General features: G+C 37.1%; 2 protein-coding genes and 1 pseudogene across 4 annotated transcripts; 1 reads left to right on the top strand and 2 right to left on the bottom strand.

Moving 5' to 3' along the window:
* The first annotated feature begins 270 nt into the window (after nt 1-270).
* Nucleotides 271-6,875, top strand: LOC137739526 (putative E3 ubiquitin-protein ligase RING1a). 3 transcript variants are annotated; one of them, XM_068479123.1, is made up of 10 exons: nt 271-578; nt 682-724; nt 1,266-1,324; nt 3,723-3,804; nt 3,933-4,053; nt 4,485-4,526; nt 4,950-5,489; nt 5,731-5,838; nt 6,201-6,401; nt 6,594-6,875. In XM_068479123.1, exons 1-10 carry the CDS (start codon nt 398-400, stop codon nt 6,624-6,626), a joined length of 1,410 nt encoding a protein of 469 aa, XP_068335224.1. In that variant the 5' UTR covers nt 271-397; the 3' UTR covers nt 6,627-6,875. The 3 variants fall into 3 exon arrangements, with proteins under 3 accessions (XP_068335224.1, XP_068335223.1, XP_068335222.1); XM_068479122.1 differs by lacking the exon at nt 6,594-6,875 and having other exon boundaries at nt 271-574; nt 684-724; nt 6,201-6,565; XM_068479121.1 differs by lacking the exon at nt 6,594-6,875 and having other exon boundaries at nt 6,201-6,565.
* A 368-nt stretch (nt 6,876-7,243) lies between these two features.
* On the bottom strand, nt 7,244-12,042 carry LOC137741004 (protein TPX2). The gene is made up of 18 exons (XM_068480812.1): nt 11,766-12,042; nt 10,991-11,076; nt 10,730-10,903; nt 10,580-10,647; nt 10,233-10,472; nt 10,051-10,147; nt 9,781-9,963; nt 9,528-9,680; nt 9,380-9,442; nt 9,213-9,293; nt 8,955-9,113; nt 8,713-8,847; nt 8,533-8,610; nt 8,305-8,424; nt 8,046-8,212; nt 7,799-7,967; nt 7,602-7,696; nt 7,244-7,517 (listed from the first exon to the last, which is right to left on the bottom strand). Exons 1-18 carry the CDS (start codon nt 11,935-11,937, stop codon nt 7,400-7,402), a joined length of 2,358 nt encoding a protein of 785 aa, XP_068336913.1. The 5' UTR covers nt 11,938-12,042; the 3' UTR covers nt 7,244-7,399.
* Nucleotides 12,043-13,503: 1,461 nt separating this feature from the next.
* On the bottom strand, nt 13,504-14,769 carry LOC137741167 (norbelladine synthase-like; annotated as a pseudogene).
* Nucleotides 14,770-17,049: the final 2,280 nt, after the last annotated feature.

The following is a 17,049-nucleotide window of genomic DNA, read 5'->3' as shown; positions in this document are numbered from 1 at the left end:
TATCCACATTTTCTTTTGTCTGATTGACAACTAATGGCAAACCATAATTATCTATCCCTTTCCAGCCCAAGAATAGTGATGAGGAATTTCACCTTACTCATGACCAAACAAACTCAACAGCTCAGAATATAGAACTCGAAACCGTCCACATTTTCTTTCGTCTCATCGATAACTAGCCAAATTTTTTACCATAAAATGAATTTTAGCCTCCCTTTTACGGTTCCTGTAAATTTGGTTATTTTATTCTTCTATTAGGCAAAAGCAGTGTGTGCGTGCTCGAGAGAGAGAGCGAGGGAGAGAGAGAAACGCCTTCACACAGACACATCCACCGATCCATAGATCTGTGTGTGTTTCCATCGATCTGTGTCTGTGTTGTCGTATGCAATAGAATACCTCAATGCCTTCACAGAAGCGTTCGTCACCAGAGCAGCACAGCGACGATGAAGACCATCGCCACCACCAACGACCCAAGCAATCTCGACCGCAAGATGAACACCAACTGCTGCAACAAGAAGAAGAAGAGGAAGAAGAAGAAGTAGTAGTAGAAGAAAAAGATGAAGACGACGAACACGATGCCGGTTACACATCATCTCTCTCTCCCAATCTCTATTTCATCTGGGTCCTGTTCTGGTTTTCGATTGATTAACTTAACAAGTTTTTTGCTTTATTTTCCCACTTCAGATTCTGATGGCAGCGCATCTTCTACTTCTCAAGAAACTCCTGAGTACACTCTCCCTCTCTCTTTACTTTATTCAATGTCGTACTTAAATATCTTATTTGGGTAGTAGCTAGCTAGCTAGCTAGTTGTAGATTCATGCTGATTCTGCCACCATTTTCGAGCAGTTTATGAAAGCTCAGTGTGCTGAATGTTGATGGGCTTTCGACGTCTCTTGGTATAATAAAAATTGAAAATTGGTTTTGATAAATATTGGTTCGTCGTTGGTTGTCAAATGGGGTATTACCTACCAAGTTGTGGTTCTGCTTGATATAATGCTTGAGTGATTGTTCTATGTTGGGATCTTGTGCTTGTATTCACCGATATATTAAAATTCGACAAGGCAGGGACTAGTTTTCTGATTTTCTATTTTCTGGTAATGTTCTGTTACAAACTGTATTGTGTATCATCCAACTAGTGATATATATATATGTCTGTATGTATGTATGTATGTATGTATGTATGTATTAATGTATATATATAATTTGAATATTGCACCTTTTTGTATTTCTGAGAAATGAGTCTATATGTACTTCTTGTGCCTTTGCAGATTTATATTCATACAACTGCCAGAACTCCGTAAAGATGTACACTGTCCAATATGTCTTGGTAAATTTTGCTTCTCAACCTTTTGAGTTTAAATGAGATGTCATGCTTTAATCTTACAATTGCTATGTGTTCACTCACTGGACTCAACTGATGAAGATTCCCCCTTGTGGCATATGGATTTTTTTCTCTCTCTTTCTTTTCTGCTCAGAAAACATGAGTGTTGCTTGCTTTAAGGTTGTAAATAACAATTAATTATTGCACTATGATGTAATGCACCTGCATACATAGCTTAATTACTAATTCACTTTTCTTTTCGATGGTGGTTAACTGCTAAGCTATGCACTTGGGTTCTTGTTGTTGCATTGCATGCCTGCATTGTTGTCATGGATTCTCAGTGAGGTAGTGAATGAATTGTCTTTTGCCGATTCTTTTAGTGTTCGTTGTAGTTCCACCACTGTCTTCAAACTATAAAACACAATGTGGTATCTTCTGAGGCAAACTGTGTAGGGCCTGCCAGTTGAATAATTTGGTTGGCTCCATACATCCTTCATCTTGTCAACAAAACTGACTATCAGTTTGTGATTAGTCTATAACAAGAGGAAGGCTAAGAAGGGTGTGACTTAGTTGAAGAAGTGAGAAAACCTCGGTGATACATTGTTTAGCAAATGGCATGCCATTGACGGATAGCCTGATAGGTTTATAGAAGATTCATTCTGAATACTGAGAAACAGAATTACAAGATATTCAGCAAACAGTAGTAGGTGGGAAATTACAAGGATATAAATATTTGGAATGAATCTTCTCTAAACCATAAATAGAGAACCAGAATTACAATGATATAAATATTCAGAATGAATCTTCTCTATCGAGCTGCCTCCATGAGAGGATTTGGAAGTATAACAATGATTTTTATGTAAATGTGAGATTTTGATGCTTGATAGGTTGTGAAACACCAGAATCAAGTTCTTCTTTGGTGATGGTTAATCCATAGTAGTTGCCCACCCTGCTTCCACAAGAAAACAGACCTTAGCATACCTTCTACCCGCCACCACTCCTAATCACCTTTGTGCCCCCAACGAGGGTTCCCAGTCATGGCCAGCTTCTAGGGATGCTTTACCTTCTTATTTTTCTCAATTTCGGTCTTAAAGCCATTTTTTTATGTATTTCCTGTCTACACACATGTGCTAAAGGGTTTTTTTACCTTCTTTTTTCTTGCATGATGCTGAATTCTTGGCAGGCCCTTTGTTCTGGTCCTTCTAGTTGCTGATTGGAATTTCTGCCTCATTTTTTGGGGCTATATGGGACTGTTTTGAAATGATTTTTGATGCTCTTGGGTCATTTTTAAAGTTTTTGCTGCTGTTCTGCAGTTGCTTTCCTAATTTTTTTCACCTAGGTTCTTCGGTTCTGTTTCCTGTATTCTTCTGTTCCAGATTTGTTCCATCTATCCAAGATGCTTTTCTTGTAGTTTTATTTTGTTAAACTTTGTTTGAGTTTACTTGTAGGGACTCTATTTCATTCATTGGGTACTAGCTAAGATTGTGTTCTATAGTGAAAGAGAATGAAAAGTCTCTGTTAGGTAGTCAGGTTGATTCCAAGGTGACCCAAATTTATGTCATTATGCACCTGCTTAACATACTAGTACCATTTCTGAATGGTTGGAAGTTAGCATCATGTGTACAATTTGTTCCCCTCTATCTTGGCAGGAGGGGAATTTCTGATTGGTTATTGGATACTACTTCCAAGAAGTCGAGGGAGACAGACATCTTTTACTCTGTGCAGTATGCATAACTGTATCATATTGTTCTGGTGTTTCAATTAGACAAAAATAATGGTTCTGCAATATTTCATGTTTCATAATACTGTTGATGGCTCGCGAATAGCTGCTAGGCAGGTGTATGTAAATGTTTGGATGCAGAGACTTGTGGGTCTATACAGATAGTGCAGAGACTTCTTAAGGAAGACTTAGTGCTAGACTACTACACGGGTGTCTAAAGACTTAATGAAAATTTGAAATTTTAAAAACTATACAGAGGCTATCTTCTTCTTTAGGACATGGAGTATTTATTGAACTTAGAGCATTGAACAATTAGGTGAACTTTTTGGGATTTGAAATTTTGACAGGAGTAAGCATTGTTTGAATCTATCAATTATTTAAGAGAGGCTATTAGTTGAATTTTACATACACATTGAAGACCTGTATAGATTTTCCAAGATCTAAGTTTGTCAGCATTAGATACCACCTTTCCCCAGAAGTTCTCATTAAACATCACCAGCCATTTGGATGTGTATTTCTAATGTTCTGGTAAACTACTAGTTATCGCAGTTTTGTTAAAGAAGAAGACTCTGATTCTGCTTCTTGTTTCATCTCTTGTTGCTTGCTTACATTTCCTCTTCTGCTATTCGTAATGGGTATATCAATCTAGTAAGCAATCATTTTTCGATTTCTTCTCCTGGACAGGAATTATTAAGAAAACACGAACTGTAATGGGATGCCTACACAGGTTTTGCAGGGAATGTATCGACAAGTCAATGCGAATGGGGTATATACTGTTGAGCGCTTTCCCTCTTAACTTTTTGTTATTCTCTGATTAAAAGAACGAAAAAATATATTAGAATACGAGTTGAGAACCAATCAAGTTTATTGATTTAGCTGGATATATAATTTCAGGAACAATGAGTGTCCTGCTTGTCGCACACACTGTGCAAGTCGGCGTTCATTGAGAGATGATCCAAAGTATGATGCCCTAATAGCAGCTTTATATCCAGATATTGAGAAGTATGAGGAGGAGGTATAAGTTTAGGTGTTGTACTTTTATGTTTTGTAGAACATTGACGGCTGAAGTAGAGAGGATACTTCAAATTAGTGTCTTTACAATGAACTTTTAAGTTCATAAACTTGAATGGATGAATATCAAATTATTAACAGATTATATTGTTTTTCATTTGATACATTTTTGAACTATAAGATATTTAAATAACAAATATGCCGGTTATAGCAAGTTGATTTGTCACGGACATAATTTTTGCTTAATTAAGTTTTAGTCAACCGCACAATACACACACACACACGTACACAATAAATGAATGAGAAGGAATTTAATTTGTTCTCAATTTCTCAGAATGATGTAGTTTTAGTTAGGTATTTTTGTTTTGTGAATGTTACACATGTTTTGACTTCATATAGATGAGTGTAGTCTAATAAATTTGCAACATGGTTCAGGAATTGGCTTTCCATCAGGAGGAGAGGACTCGAAACGAGCAGGTTAGTTTTTTATTTTTTGGGTAAAAGTTTTCTTCCTAAGATTTGGATGGTGGTGTTTTCTTTGCTGACAATTTTAATTATGAAGTATCGCATAGCATCTTTTTTGGGACATGCCACTACCCAAGAAATATGTTCTCCAGATATGGTAATTATTTCACATTACAATATGTGGTTTTATGAGTAAGAAATTATCTTCGAACCATTAAGCTTAACCCTCGCCCAAAGAAAGCAGGCCTTTGCTTGGTGGAACATGTCAATGAGCCTACTCTTTGACCCCAAGGACCAACGCAATGGAGCAAGACCAATGACCTTACGTGCTTTTTAATGTTTTTTTTTTTTTTTTTTTTTTTTTTTGGCTCTCTAAATAGGTTCATACTTCATACTGAGTTTTGTTCCTGGTTCCATATTAATGCTCCAATACAGATCCAAGCATCAATTGCCAAAGTTGTTGAACAACAGTCAGAAGCTCTAATCAAGAGACGCGCATCTGGAAAAGATACACCAGATTCGTTTCCTGTGAGACCGCTGCGCAATAGTCGGAGTTCTGTTTTAAGGAGACGGAATTCTCGAGCCACTGATATTCAAGGATATAAAGACAATGAGGATGATAATGACAATGACAATAATAACATGGGCAAAAATTTATCTTCCACTGATGACCGGCGTGAAGTTAGGCCAAGACGGCGAAGAAGACGGGCAGGATTTCGATCCTCTCAGCCTACTTCATCTCTGGCCAATTCAAGTGGAGGATGCACTGAAAATGATATAGAAGGGAAACGAGAGAACCACGGAATTTCACCTGGTGTTGTCTGTAGCTCTGAAATGCTTGTTTGGGGGCGGGGTGGTGCCCGGAGTCACACACGGCATGGCATTGGTAGTGGTTGCAACAGTAAGAATTCTCGGAGCACGCGCATATCGAAGTTGGTTGATTATCTCCGGAGCTTAGAGGAAAACAATAATGAGGTATAGAGAAATGCTGTTGGATTATTTGTTTGGTCGTTAGTAGGTCCATTAGTTGCATGTGCCACCCATGTAGTACTCTTGCTGAATTTTAGTTTCTCAAGGGCAGATGGAATGAGATACCATCATACAAATAACTAGTTATTCTGGGTTTCTCTGAGCACCACATTGACCAAATTATAAACTGCACTGCTTTCTTTTTTGTGGTTTTGTTTCCTCTGATGAAATACTTCTTCGTCTGCAGTTAGATGTTCATCTCTTGCTTATTCCTAAGGATACAAGTCGTACACCAAAGTTGCAGCAGCCACACCTTTGCTGTCGGTCGAGTTTGTCAGTGAAGCACCTTTGTGAAGTAAGATTGTTCTCCTGATATTACTAACCTTAAACTTCTAAAGATGTAAACTTCATTTGTCAGACTTCCTTTGACTATGTAGCATGCAAATTTTCTTCTTATGCTTGTTTGGATGAGAGTTATAACGCCTTGTCTGTGAAACTTGCTTGTCACGCCTCTTTACCTTGTCTTGTGCTGGAATATTTGTGTGCATACAATTGATAGAAAATATATACCCCATTCATTTGAAACTCTGACTAGCCTTAAATTTTCTAGGAGCTTTGGTTCATTGTCAAAATGTTAATCTACCGCTCTATATATTTGGTATTTTTCTATTTTACAAAATATTTCCAGTGCCTGTGTAATTTTTATTTTCTGTACAGTATGTTTCTCACAAGACGTCTTTGAGGGCTGAAGAAGTTGAATTATTGGAAGTGCCTCAGAGTTTCAATCACATTTCAGATGATGAGGAATTGGATTTGGATTCTGTGATGGATCCGGTCAAAAATGACCTGAAAATTCTGCAAGAAGAAGAAACTTTGGCAGAGGTTAGAGCCAAAAGCATTTCCTGCAGGGACTATTTGGTGAGTAGACATAAGAAGGGTTCTTGTCCAAAATTTATAGTACATATTGTGCAAAGAACAAAATGCATTAGCTGGTTGACTTTTTCTCTTATTTAACGAGAGGGAACACTCCGACATACGTCGTTGCATTACATTTGATTGTTTTAAACTGCAGGAAGTATAGAATATGAGTTGGTTTGTTACTCTTTTCAGATTATAGCATACAGGCGGAAGGAGATTAGTTAGAAAATTGTGAACTTGCCAAAAGAATTCGGACGAGAAAATTGTTATATTGGCCGTTGATATCAGAGTTGCTGTAAATGTGGTTGAAGATATATAGATACCGGGATGCATTGATCCCCAGTTGAGACATTGTTTCTTGTATTCTTTGTGTTGTAAAACACTTGTTTGTATCAATAGTTTAATTTTATGTTAAGGAATCTGGACGAGTCCTATTTACGTTCACAAGTTCTGTATTCTAAGCTAACGCAGGTTCATGAAACGCCTGGCCTCGTTTTTTCTCGGGTTTTTTAACTGCTCCAAATGTGAAACGGAAACACAGGGATGATGATGGTGAAGCAGAATGAACTTGTTCCGTCCTCCAGGAATCCTAACAGCTGGGAGACAACATGATAAACACCCGATCGGCGATTGAGCTTTTAACAGCAATAAACACAATCTAAAATGAAGCTTCTGGAGCAACAAAGTTCAATTGAAAATGAAGCAATCAAAGGAAGAAAGGCTTCGTGGTTTTTGAGTTTTCGGATAATTTGATTTCGTCAATCTGCGGTGTACGGTAATAGTGAAAGAATTACGCAATGGTTAACATTGATATAAGAATTGGTTTTACATGGTAACTGAAACTTTACAGCAAAAGAATTGCGTTCGGTCGCCTTTAACAGAATGGTACACTAATGCTGCTAGTAAAAATTGGATCACTTAAACTCGAACGGCCCTTGTACAGGGTTCAAGAGTTCTTGAACAACAGCCACACACGGTAATGTAGGGAAAGGTTTCATTCATCGCATCTGTGCCGCAGCGCTGGAAACTGCAGAGTTGATCATCATTTTTCGTCTTTCTTTTCGTTGGAGCACACGTAGATGTGGTGATTTCGGTTTTGTTGCTTCCTTGGGGCACCTATTATGTCATAAAACGCACCAATCAATAAACTAGTCATTGAAATAATGCAGCAGCAACAGTTAAGATTGCATTTTTCCTTACTTTTGGGGACAGAATGGATGCTCAAAGTTGGGCACTGGCCTTGCATGGGGTACCAATGTCCTTCTGAGTTGTTTCAGTGCCTTTTCTTCCTCGACCTGCAAACAATAAGTAGACAATTTTTTAGTACATGCCAGTTTAAATGATGCAAGTTTACTAACAACTAAGCAGCAAAAAGTACGTATGAAAAACACACATACCATTCTCTCTGCCTCGCTCTCTTCTCTGTATCTCTTGTACATCATCTCTTTCTCCCTAACCTTTTGATCAAATTCGGCTCTATCAACAGCTCGATGATCAACTTGGAGATTGAACTCCTGAACTTGGGTGAGAGGCTTGCGCTCTTTTTTGGGAACAGGAATTGGGTCCCTGCATACAAAGGGATATCAGTCATTCGTCTCTTTAAGACTTGGACAATAAAATCCTGAACAATGTAAGTTTGCTTACTCTTTCAAGATTGGTTGTGCCTTGAACACTCTTATCTGGGCTTCTTCTTTCTCCTTCCGCTGTCTTTCTTCCATTTCCCTTTGCAATTCCTCCTCATGCCTCACTAAACTCTCTAGTTGGAAAGGTTCTGGTTTTGTGCATTGCTTCGGCTCTGGCTTGGGTGGGATCTGCATTAGAACAACAGGAATCATCATTTAACTGTCATTGTTCCAATTTTGTGTAATTAAACTCGGAAAAACAAATTAATAAGTATCTGTACCACAGGGTAATCTGTAGTATAAGGATATGGATTAGCTTTTGGAACCCTTGCTCTTTCTTCTTCCAATTGCTTATGCCAAACTTCAGTAATGAATTTCCTTTCTTTCTCGGCCCCTCTTTCCTGATGACACAAACCAAAAACCAATACGCAGGTTATGAGCAGACTGTATGCATCACTGAATGACCCTAACTTCTATAATACTGGAGGAAACAAAAGGAATTATCATACCTCTGTGTGGAGATGGAATGGGTTTGGCATTGTGTTTCTCGGAACTGGATTATGGTGAAGTTCTGAATTTAGTGACAGCTGGAAGACAAAACAAATGATGCGTAAGAGATGCTGTACAGATACTACTTTTCTTTTGTATGCTACGTCTGCAGTAGGATCGGTAAGAATCGTTTCACTTACTTTATCAAGTAGATCAACAACAGACGAAGATTGCAGTGGTATCCTTTCATTTGTTGCAAAATGGAATTCTTCAGGTTTGGTCACATGTTTCTTTGCATTACAGAACACCCCCATATCTCCTTTACTTTCAAATATCTGTGAACAATGTCAAAGGGAAAAAACATTTTGATAAATCAATTCAATTCCTAATGTTTCCAAGATGAATACCATCAAACAGAATTGAAGGGCTGGACTGGACATACCTTCTTATTCAAAGGCTTGGCCTTGAATTTTGGGATTCTTTCGAGTTCTTCCTGTTCAATTTCCAACGAACTTTTCACCCTGGGTGGACGAGCCCTCAATGATGTGTGTAGCATAGGGGTTTTAGGTTCAGTAAGATGATGAGGCTTCCATGGATTATTCTGTATTTCAACACAGAAAGAGAACATTGTCAATGGGATACCTCAACTGGCTTATCGAGAACAAAAAATGGAAATAGCAAATCTGATTCTGTCTAATACCTGACGGGACATTTCGGTTGAAGCTATCGAGGATGTTTCTGCGTTCTGATTGGCCCTTGCCATTGTCTCCAAATGGAATTCCTGCAACAATAAGAAATAAGAGACTTATTATCACCACTGCAACATTGTATATCCTTTTTTCTAACATCCAATCCACAGCAACTTACGTGAAATTCCGGTGGCTGGGGCATACTTCTTGGCATTGCAGGCAATGATGGGGATTCTAGAATCTGTAATGAGCAATAATGATCCAATAAACCCAACAGATATATACCGCAAATGAAACAGAAGTAAGAGTATAAAATTACAAGTTACCTTTTTGTTTAATGGTCGAGCCTTAAACTTCGGAATTTTAGCCATCATCTCTTCTTCAAGCTCAGCAGTACTCTTTACTCTCACTGATCGAACACGCTGGGATGTTTCAAATTCAGGCTCCTTAGGCCTAGTCAAGGTGAGTTTGGGTTTCGTCTGAAAAATATAAACAACATCGATCTTTGATCATTAACATGAAAAATATGAGGAGACATGAAAAGGAACTCAACGAGGCAGATGGAGAAAGATGCCTTACATGCGGCAATGACAAGTCTCTGGCACTTGATTGGAACCTTTTCATCATTTCGGCCATTGAAACAAATGGTGATGCAGGTTCCCTAACATAAACTTTTCGGTCCTCTTTTTTCACAGCAGCTGAAGAACATGTATGACCCAATTTTGACTTGTGGGGCAACGCGTGGGGTTTGGGATTAAGAATCTGTTTTTTTAGAGGACATAAGGGAAAAGAATTAGGGTAAACGCTGTCACAATCAAGTTGATAAAGCAGTACAGGAGTAAAGGTTACCTGTCTAGATCTTCCTTCGTCCAATTTCTGCCGCTTTATCGCCTGATTTTCCTGAACTAAAAGTGGAGTTCCAGATGCATTCTTCACATATGTTTCTCTAGAATTTCAAGTTAAGTAGCTAATCAGTCATGACTGTTAGAATAAATCAACACATCAATCAGGAAAAACGTAAACACACCAACCTTTTCACACTATTTGGTTTAATGTTTTTGGTTTGGGATGATTGTAAGTGACTTTTTTGCTTCAGTGCTGATGGGTTTCTGACCATGCTTGCTATCTTTTTAGCAGTCTGGTGCTTCTTGGAATAACTCATGGGTGGTTTTGGAGTGCAAGCTTCAATTTCAACTTGAATGATAGGTTTACCATTCTCCTTACCACTGGTCACAGCAGTTTTCTTATTTGAAGATACTGTACCCAAAACACTGCAAAACAGTAAGTAATAAATGAGAAACCGTCGAGCTCAACGTTATATTCTAATCCACTAGTACGAGTCAAGAGACTCGAGACAAAGCTTAAGAGGACCCCTAACCTTCCATTTCCGCTAGTACATTTGTCTTCCTTTTTGTCAACTTGGCTAATACTCTTATCAGCTGAGACCTAAAGGAGTTAAGAGTATGATTAGATGCCAAACGCAATCAAGAAAATTGGTTTTTCAGAAGAGTAAAGTTGAAATTAATACTACGAATTGGCTTATGTTGCTTTCTTCTTTCGCTTCGCTGGGGATTGTTTCGACCACTTCAGCAGGCACGATCTTTGATTCAGGCTTAGTTTCGATAGACTTATCAGCAACTACATCAGGCTTAGTTTCGATAGACTTATCATCAGCTTTTAAGTCAGATGATGATTCCAAGTTCTGCAAAACATAAACAACCATGAAGTTAGAGAGTTACAAAACAAGTCCAAGTTTTATAGTAAAGAACAAAAGGACGTAAAACACTACCACATTCTGCATTTGCTCTGCTTCACCAAAGTCACACATGCTCTCGATCGTAAAGGATCTACCAGCCTTGATCTTAGGCATAAAAGCTGCACAAAAATCTACAGGTCCCATTACAAACAGAACATTGCCACGGTTCTTATTGATTAAAGACAAAAATCATCCAAAAGCACAAATTGAATATCCATTGCTCCGTCAAACGAAAATTCCAGTCAAGTTCATACCATAAAACCTAGTTCAAATACTGCAACAAATTTGGGAAAGAAAAGAACGACAATCCGGAAAGTTTAAATCTAATTCCTTTTAACAAGTAACAACTTCCTTAAATGCCTAAGATTGTTGCCTAATTGAGAACTTTCTTGGTCTCTCTGAGAATCCTCTCTCTCTACTCTTAACAGAAAAAATAAAAAGATATCAGCCCTTAATCTTCTGCGGGCAAACACAACCTAGCAAAATTTTCTGATAATCAAACTCCAAAAAGCAGAGCAAGCATCCAGATTGTGGTATCGCTTCCTAATCTATTTCAATTTCAAGAAACGTTTGGAATTGTGACAAAATTGGCCACGAAACCAAAATTAAAACCCTCAAAATCCAATAATTTTACAGAAATTTTACACAATTGAGAGAAGAAAAGCGAAAAGCCCTAAAATCCGAATCAACAGATCTGAGAGAAACCCTAACAAAGAAGACGCAATAAACACACAGATGTAAGGCTATAAAGCACAACTGGAATGGAAGAAAAGTAAGATAGAAAGAAGCATTAGGGAAGCAGACGTACGTGAAGGAGCATAAGCGAGAGCGCAGTCAAACCAGAGCTCGGCCTTGCGCCTGTCATCTTCGCTCTCGTCCTTTATGAAGTCAAAGAAGCGCGGAGCCGAGAACTCGTACGTATCGTCGACGATCATCCCCGTGGCTGTCGGAGCCGGCGCGTTGGGTTCTTGGTCGGCCATTTCCTCGTTTTCGAAAACTTGTTTCGGGTTGGGGATTCCAGAGGAGGAATTAGAAAGATCTGGAAGATTAATGAAGAAATGAATAGAGAATAATGAATAAATGAAAGAGAGAGAGGGAGAGAGAGCGTCTGAGTGGGTGCGAGTCTGGGGGATTGGAGTATAACGTTAGGGGAAGGATCTCTCTAACGGTCTGATTTTTTTGAATTTGGTAGCCAACGGCCAACTATGTGACTGCTCGGCACTCGGCTGTGCGCTGTTTCTAACGGCTATATTTACTGGCATTTTTTAAGCGGCTGAACGATGTCGTTTGGCGGAATGATGTCGTTTGGGTTTGGGTAATACCCAAAAAAAAAGAGCAAAAAAAAAAAAAACAGAGGACAGAGGGATGCGGGGGAGGGAGGAGGCCTGGGACGGGAGATTTGGGATGTTGGGGGAGGGGTGGGGGAGATTTTTATTTCATTTATTTTTCGAAAGCTTTGTAAATATATTTAATTTTAATTTTAATTATTTTACTATAATTTGAACATTAATTGTCAGTGTTTAATAAAATAAAAAAAATACCGTTTATGTCTTATTTTTTCTAATTGTATATTTAATTAGGGATGGTTTCGGTTTTGTAAGGGAAACAAAATTTTGATTAACTAAAAACTTAAAACGAAATTGAATGGAGATTTTGTAAACTGAAAAATTGGATTGTGATTTGTTTGTTAGGCCAAGTTTTTTGGGCTCTCCAAATTTTAGCCCATATTTAAGTGACTTTGAGTGCCAAAGTTTGATGTTATTTTTATGGGTTTGACTTTGAGTGCCAAATTTTATATAACTTCAAAATTTATATGGCATAAAAAAATAAGTTCGAATTGAAACTTAAAATAGAAAGCAACTAAAGGAGATGGACTGAGAGTAAGACTTAGACGAGTCATTGATGAGTGTTGATAATGGTTTGAGAGACTAAGATTGAGTCGAGAGGGATGAGAGCAAGCAAGAATGAGTGGAAAAGAGAGAATGAGTCAGAGAGGGAAGAAAGAATAACTGAATGAGTTTGTCTTTATGAATCAATGGTTGAGATTATCTCAACCAAGTACACTAATATAATAATAATAATAATACTTTTTGATAAAACTGAACCGAAAAGTTTGGTAATTTTCGATTTCAGCAACTTCTGTGAAAAAAAATGCCAGCTCTATATTTAAGCGGTGTAATCAAATTCAGATTTGATAAGATTCTAATAGATTTAAAATAGGGGTGTAGTCCATTAGTGTTTTAAAAGAGCTGAGACCCACAAACTTCCTCCTGGACCTCCATGTAATGTAAATTATCTCAGCAAAAATACTATTTTTACTATATATTTACGGCATTTATTTAATAAAGATAGAACTTATATGTCAGTGACCAAAACTCTAGTAAAAAAAGTATAAAAATAATACAAATATATAATAAGGGTGCGATTGTTACGTTGTACTATATCGGATTGAACTAATTTTGGGGACTAAATTGGACTAATTTAGTAAAGTATTAGGTACAGCATCGGACTAAGAAGCTGTATTAACCTGAAAAAGAAACCCAGCTTCATGCGTCATGCCTGACCTGAGAAAACCATTTCCAATAAGCCATTAACAAAATTAATTCCAAGTTGCTAAATTTGCTTCTCAAAATTTCAGAATCTGAAGAAACAAACAAGAACTTCAATGATGAGCAGTTCATCCAACTTGAAACACTTATTAAAGCAGATAACATTTTGAGGTAGGACTTAGGACAGATCGATCCAAATTAATTTGACATTGCATCAACTGATGATATTCACGGAACTGTTTAATTGAGTACAAATTATTTTTTCATGAGATGGATCTTTGCTGCCTCTGCAATGGTAACGAATGGATCGATAGAGACAAGTGAGGAGGCGTTGGAAGCATCAGACGTCTCTTCCTTGACATCATATTCAACTGTGGTTTTGATGATGCAGCAGCAGGAAGGTTCCGAATCAACTGCAGCTCCTAATTTCTCTATGATTTCAAACCGAACCCGGTATAAGCTCAGTCCAAAATCCAGAAATCCACCTTCAATCACCTCCACTTCTTTCACTCGCGTCTCATTGTCTATCTTTGTGAACTTTTCCTTGTGTTCAGCACCTATATATATATAATCAATTAACATTAATTATATATATTTAACCAAATCATTTAGCATTATAAATTAAATTGGACACAAGAACAATCAAAAGATCGAACAAGATCAAGAAGGGGGAAAGCTCCGTTTAATAAGTTAATTATATTATATACGTAATAAACAAGGAAAATTAGTAATTAGCCTAAAATAAAAATATGAGGCGCATGCAGGCGAGAGGGCCTAAGTAAACCATTTCTCAATCCAAAATCCTGCTGGTTACAGTCAATATTTGAGAATTCGTAATTAAGGACAAGTAAATGAGATTCTTTATAAGGTAGCTAGCAAATTAATCATCAGCAAGAAGATTAGCGGGCATGCAGCATGCGTTTAATTAATTTAATTAAGTATACACCTGATACAAATTTGACATGGACAATAGTCCCAACCCCTCCATCACCATGAATGGCTTCAGCTTTTTCAATCATATCTGGAAGTTGTTGTTCCACGAATCTTGCCAGTGCAAGCGTGCTGAAGAGCTCCCAAGCTTCACTTGCAGGCACCTCCACTTCTAATTCATGCCAAACTTTCCCAATCGCCATCCCTAAACTCTAACTAATTAGTTTGATGAATGATCGATCGATTCGATGCTCTCGATCTCTATTTAACTTCTCTCTCTTCGTTTCTATCTTATGTAATATATAGGTAAGCAAGCTCAGCCGCTTGCTTCCTCAACTGATGATGATGCGTTTGCTTTCAACTAGGGTTATTTATGCGTAATATAACTTGGTAAAGGACAAGGTAGCTAGAGCCAGAATCGTTTCTCACCAGAAGATGCCCTTAATCGTTTCTCACCAGAAGATGCCCTTTCTATTGTCTAACCTGTCTCTGAAACTCTAAATTGGTAAAGGACAAGGCAGCTAGAGCCAGAATCGTTTCCCACCAGAAGATGCCCTTTTTATTATCTAACCTGTCTCTGTACATGAAACTCTCCATCAAATATATAATTAAGATATCTACCTAGCTATTAATTAATTGATTGAGTAATACGTATATTCTAGCCGGTAGGTATGTAAATATATATATTTGATTAAAATATGCTCAATTTAGAAGAATGACTTACATAAAATAGAGATGCCAAAATAGCGGTATTATAAATTAATCACAACATCATGTATGAATTGTGTTCTTGGTCCAAGAAGTCCTTCATCTAACTAAGACGTATGACTGGCATTCATTCAAGGAATTGGACCCGCTTCCGACCTTATGGACCCGCTTCCGACCTTAGTGTCTGAAGTTTAGGGATCAATTTATCTGGACCGCACAAATTGAATCCAACGGTCTCCATTAACTTTTTTTTTTGGCCCACTACACAAAAGCAACAGCTTTGATTTCTTTTACACACCAATCAGCGGCCTAGATGATTTGATCCCTATGCTCTACACACTAAGGTCCGGAGCGGATCCAATTCCTTAATTCAATCCGCGTTCTATCTTCATGAATAGAAAATAGCTACTATATCTACAATGTATTTCACATGTGTAATTATATATATAGGGAAGTGTTATTAGCACTCTAAAAATCTCATTCTATTCTCCTCACAAGTGTATTTTTCTTTCCTAATATAAAAAGTTTGGAGTATAGAATAAGATTTTTGGAATACTAATAACAATTCCCTATATTATATATATATGCAGGCCCTTTATGCAAGGGGATTCCAATTTTTTGAAAAAAAAATGGGGATTAGATGTGAGACCCACTTCACATCGAATTTCAACAATCTGAACCGTCTATTTTGTTAGTCTCGATTCATAGATCATCCTTGCAAAAGTCAATTCAATCCGAAACCATTTGCCTATTTAATTATCAAGATCAAATTTCATTGTTTCTTATATAACAAAGTATTCATTCATTTCTTTGAACTCAATTAGATGTCTTAAATATTTCCGATTTGACTAATATTTTGTAAGGATGATCTATGAGATACAACTTGAAAAATAGACGCTCGGTTCGTTAAAGTTCAATGTGGTGTAGACCCCCGCAACTAATCCCTATTTTTATAAAAAAAAAAAAAAATGGAAATCCCTTCCCTTAAAAACTTCCTATGTATATGTATGTATGTATGTATGTATGTATGTATGTATATAATCAAGGACTAAAGTGTGATAGAGTGCTGCTGTATAATTCAGGATTTCTACAACCAGAGTGCCAGCTGCGGACGATGTTTTATATATTCAGCTGTGTATTAATATATTATACATGCATATCATATGCTCTAAATTAAAAAGACTATATAAATCATTATATATACGTTTAAAATTAATGACGAAAGAGATGACTCCCTCTTTATATATATTTATATATAAACACATGTATGCATTCAGATTCCAGATTGACTCGGCCGGTCCCAAGAGAATAACGACGTTATAACTTATACATCGCTAGCCGGCATATGTTTCATAAACGTTCAGCTGTCCATATCGAATGACCTCTTCTCGAGTACTTATTCCAACAATATTCTACGATTATATTTGTGTATTGAAAATTAATGCCTCCGAGGAGAATGATCCATCTCTTTACGAATAATGTATCATTATTGTATAAATTTTATAATCACGAAGTTCAGTTTTTAAATCTTCATAATTTGAAAATCATCAACGTCTCCAGCAACTTCATTCCAACATTTTCAATCAGTGATTGAATCTGGGAGAGCTCAAAGGCCAGGACAAATAGTTCAATGCTTTAATCTTGAGAGGAAAACCCGATTTATTTTCTCATACAAATTGACAGCAGCTGTGAAATCCTGTCCCGAATTTAACATTCAATTTTTCATATTTTGTATTTTCAGGAAAATTATTCTTATTTTTCGTTAATTTTAGATTTTTGTTTAGTTTGTTACAAAATTTGATATTTAAACATTCATTAAAAATTCGTAGACCTTTTTTAACCAATCTTAGTATTTTTGGATAGAGTTCGATCCCACAAACGAGTAGGTGAAAATTATTTGTGAAA

Source organism: Pyrus communis, chromosome 7 (assembly GCF_963583255.1).
Source record: "Pyrus communis chromosome 7, drPyrComm1.1, whole genome shotgun sequence".
Classification (NCBI taxonomy): Eukaryota; Viridiplantae; Streptophyta; class Magnoliopsida; order Rosales; family Rosaceae; genus Pyrus; species Pyrus communis.
Note: the sequence above shows the minus strand (reverse complement) of the source record. Positions and strands in the feature narration are given on the sequence as shown.

What these genes read in the sequence shown, in the direction of transcription:
- LOC137739526 (XM_068479121.1), top strand. Translation starts at nt 398, where the DNA reads ATGCCTTCACAGAAGCGTTCGTCACCAGAGCAGCACAGCGACGATGAA. An exon ending in TAGAGGAAAACAATAATGAG is followed by an intron (nt 5,490 to 5,730) that starts GTATAGAGAAAT and finishes CTTCGTCTGCAG; the next exon opens with TTAGATGTTCATCTCTTGCT. An exon ending in CAGTGAAGCACCTTTGTGAA is followed by an intron (nt 5,839 to 6,200) that starts GTAAGATTGTTC and finishes TTTTCTGTACAG; the next exon opens with TATGTTTCTCACAAGACGTC.
- LOC137741004 (XM_068480812.1), bottom strand. Translation starts at nt 11,937, where the DNA reads ATGGCCGACCAAGAACCCAACGCGCCGGCTCCGACAGCCACGGGGATG. An exon ending in AAACCAAATAGTGTGAAAAG is followed by an intron (nt 10,148 to 10,232) that starts GTTGGTGTGTTT and finishes TTGAAATTCTAG; the next exon opens with AGAAACATATGTGAAGAATG. An exon ending in GAGACTTGTCATTGCCGCAT is followed by an intron (nt 9,681 to 9,780) that starts GTAAGGCATCTT and finishes TATATTTTTCAG; the next exon opens with ACGAAACCCAAACTCACCTT.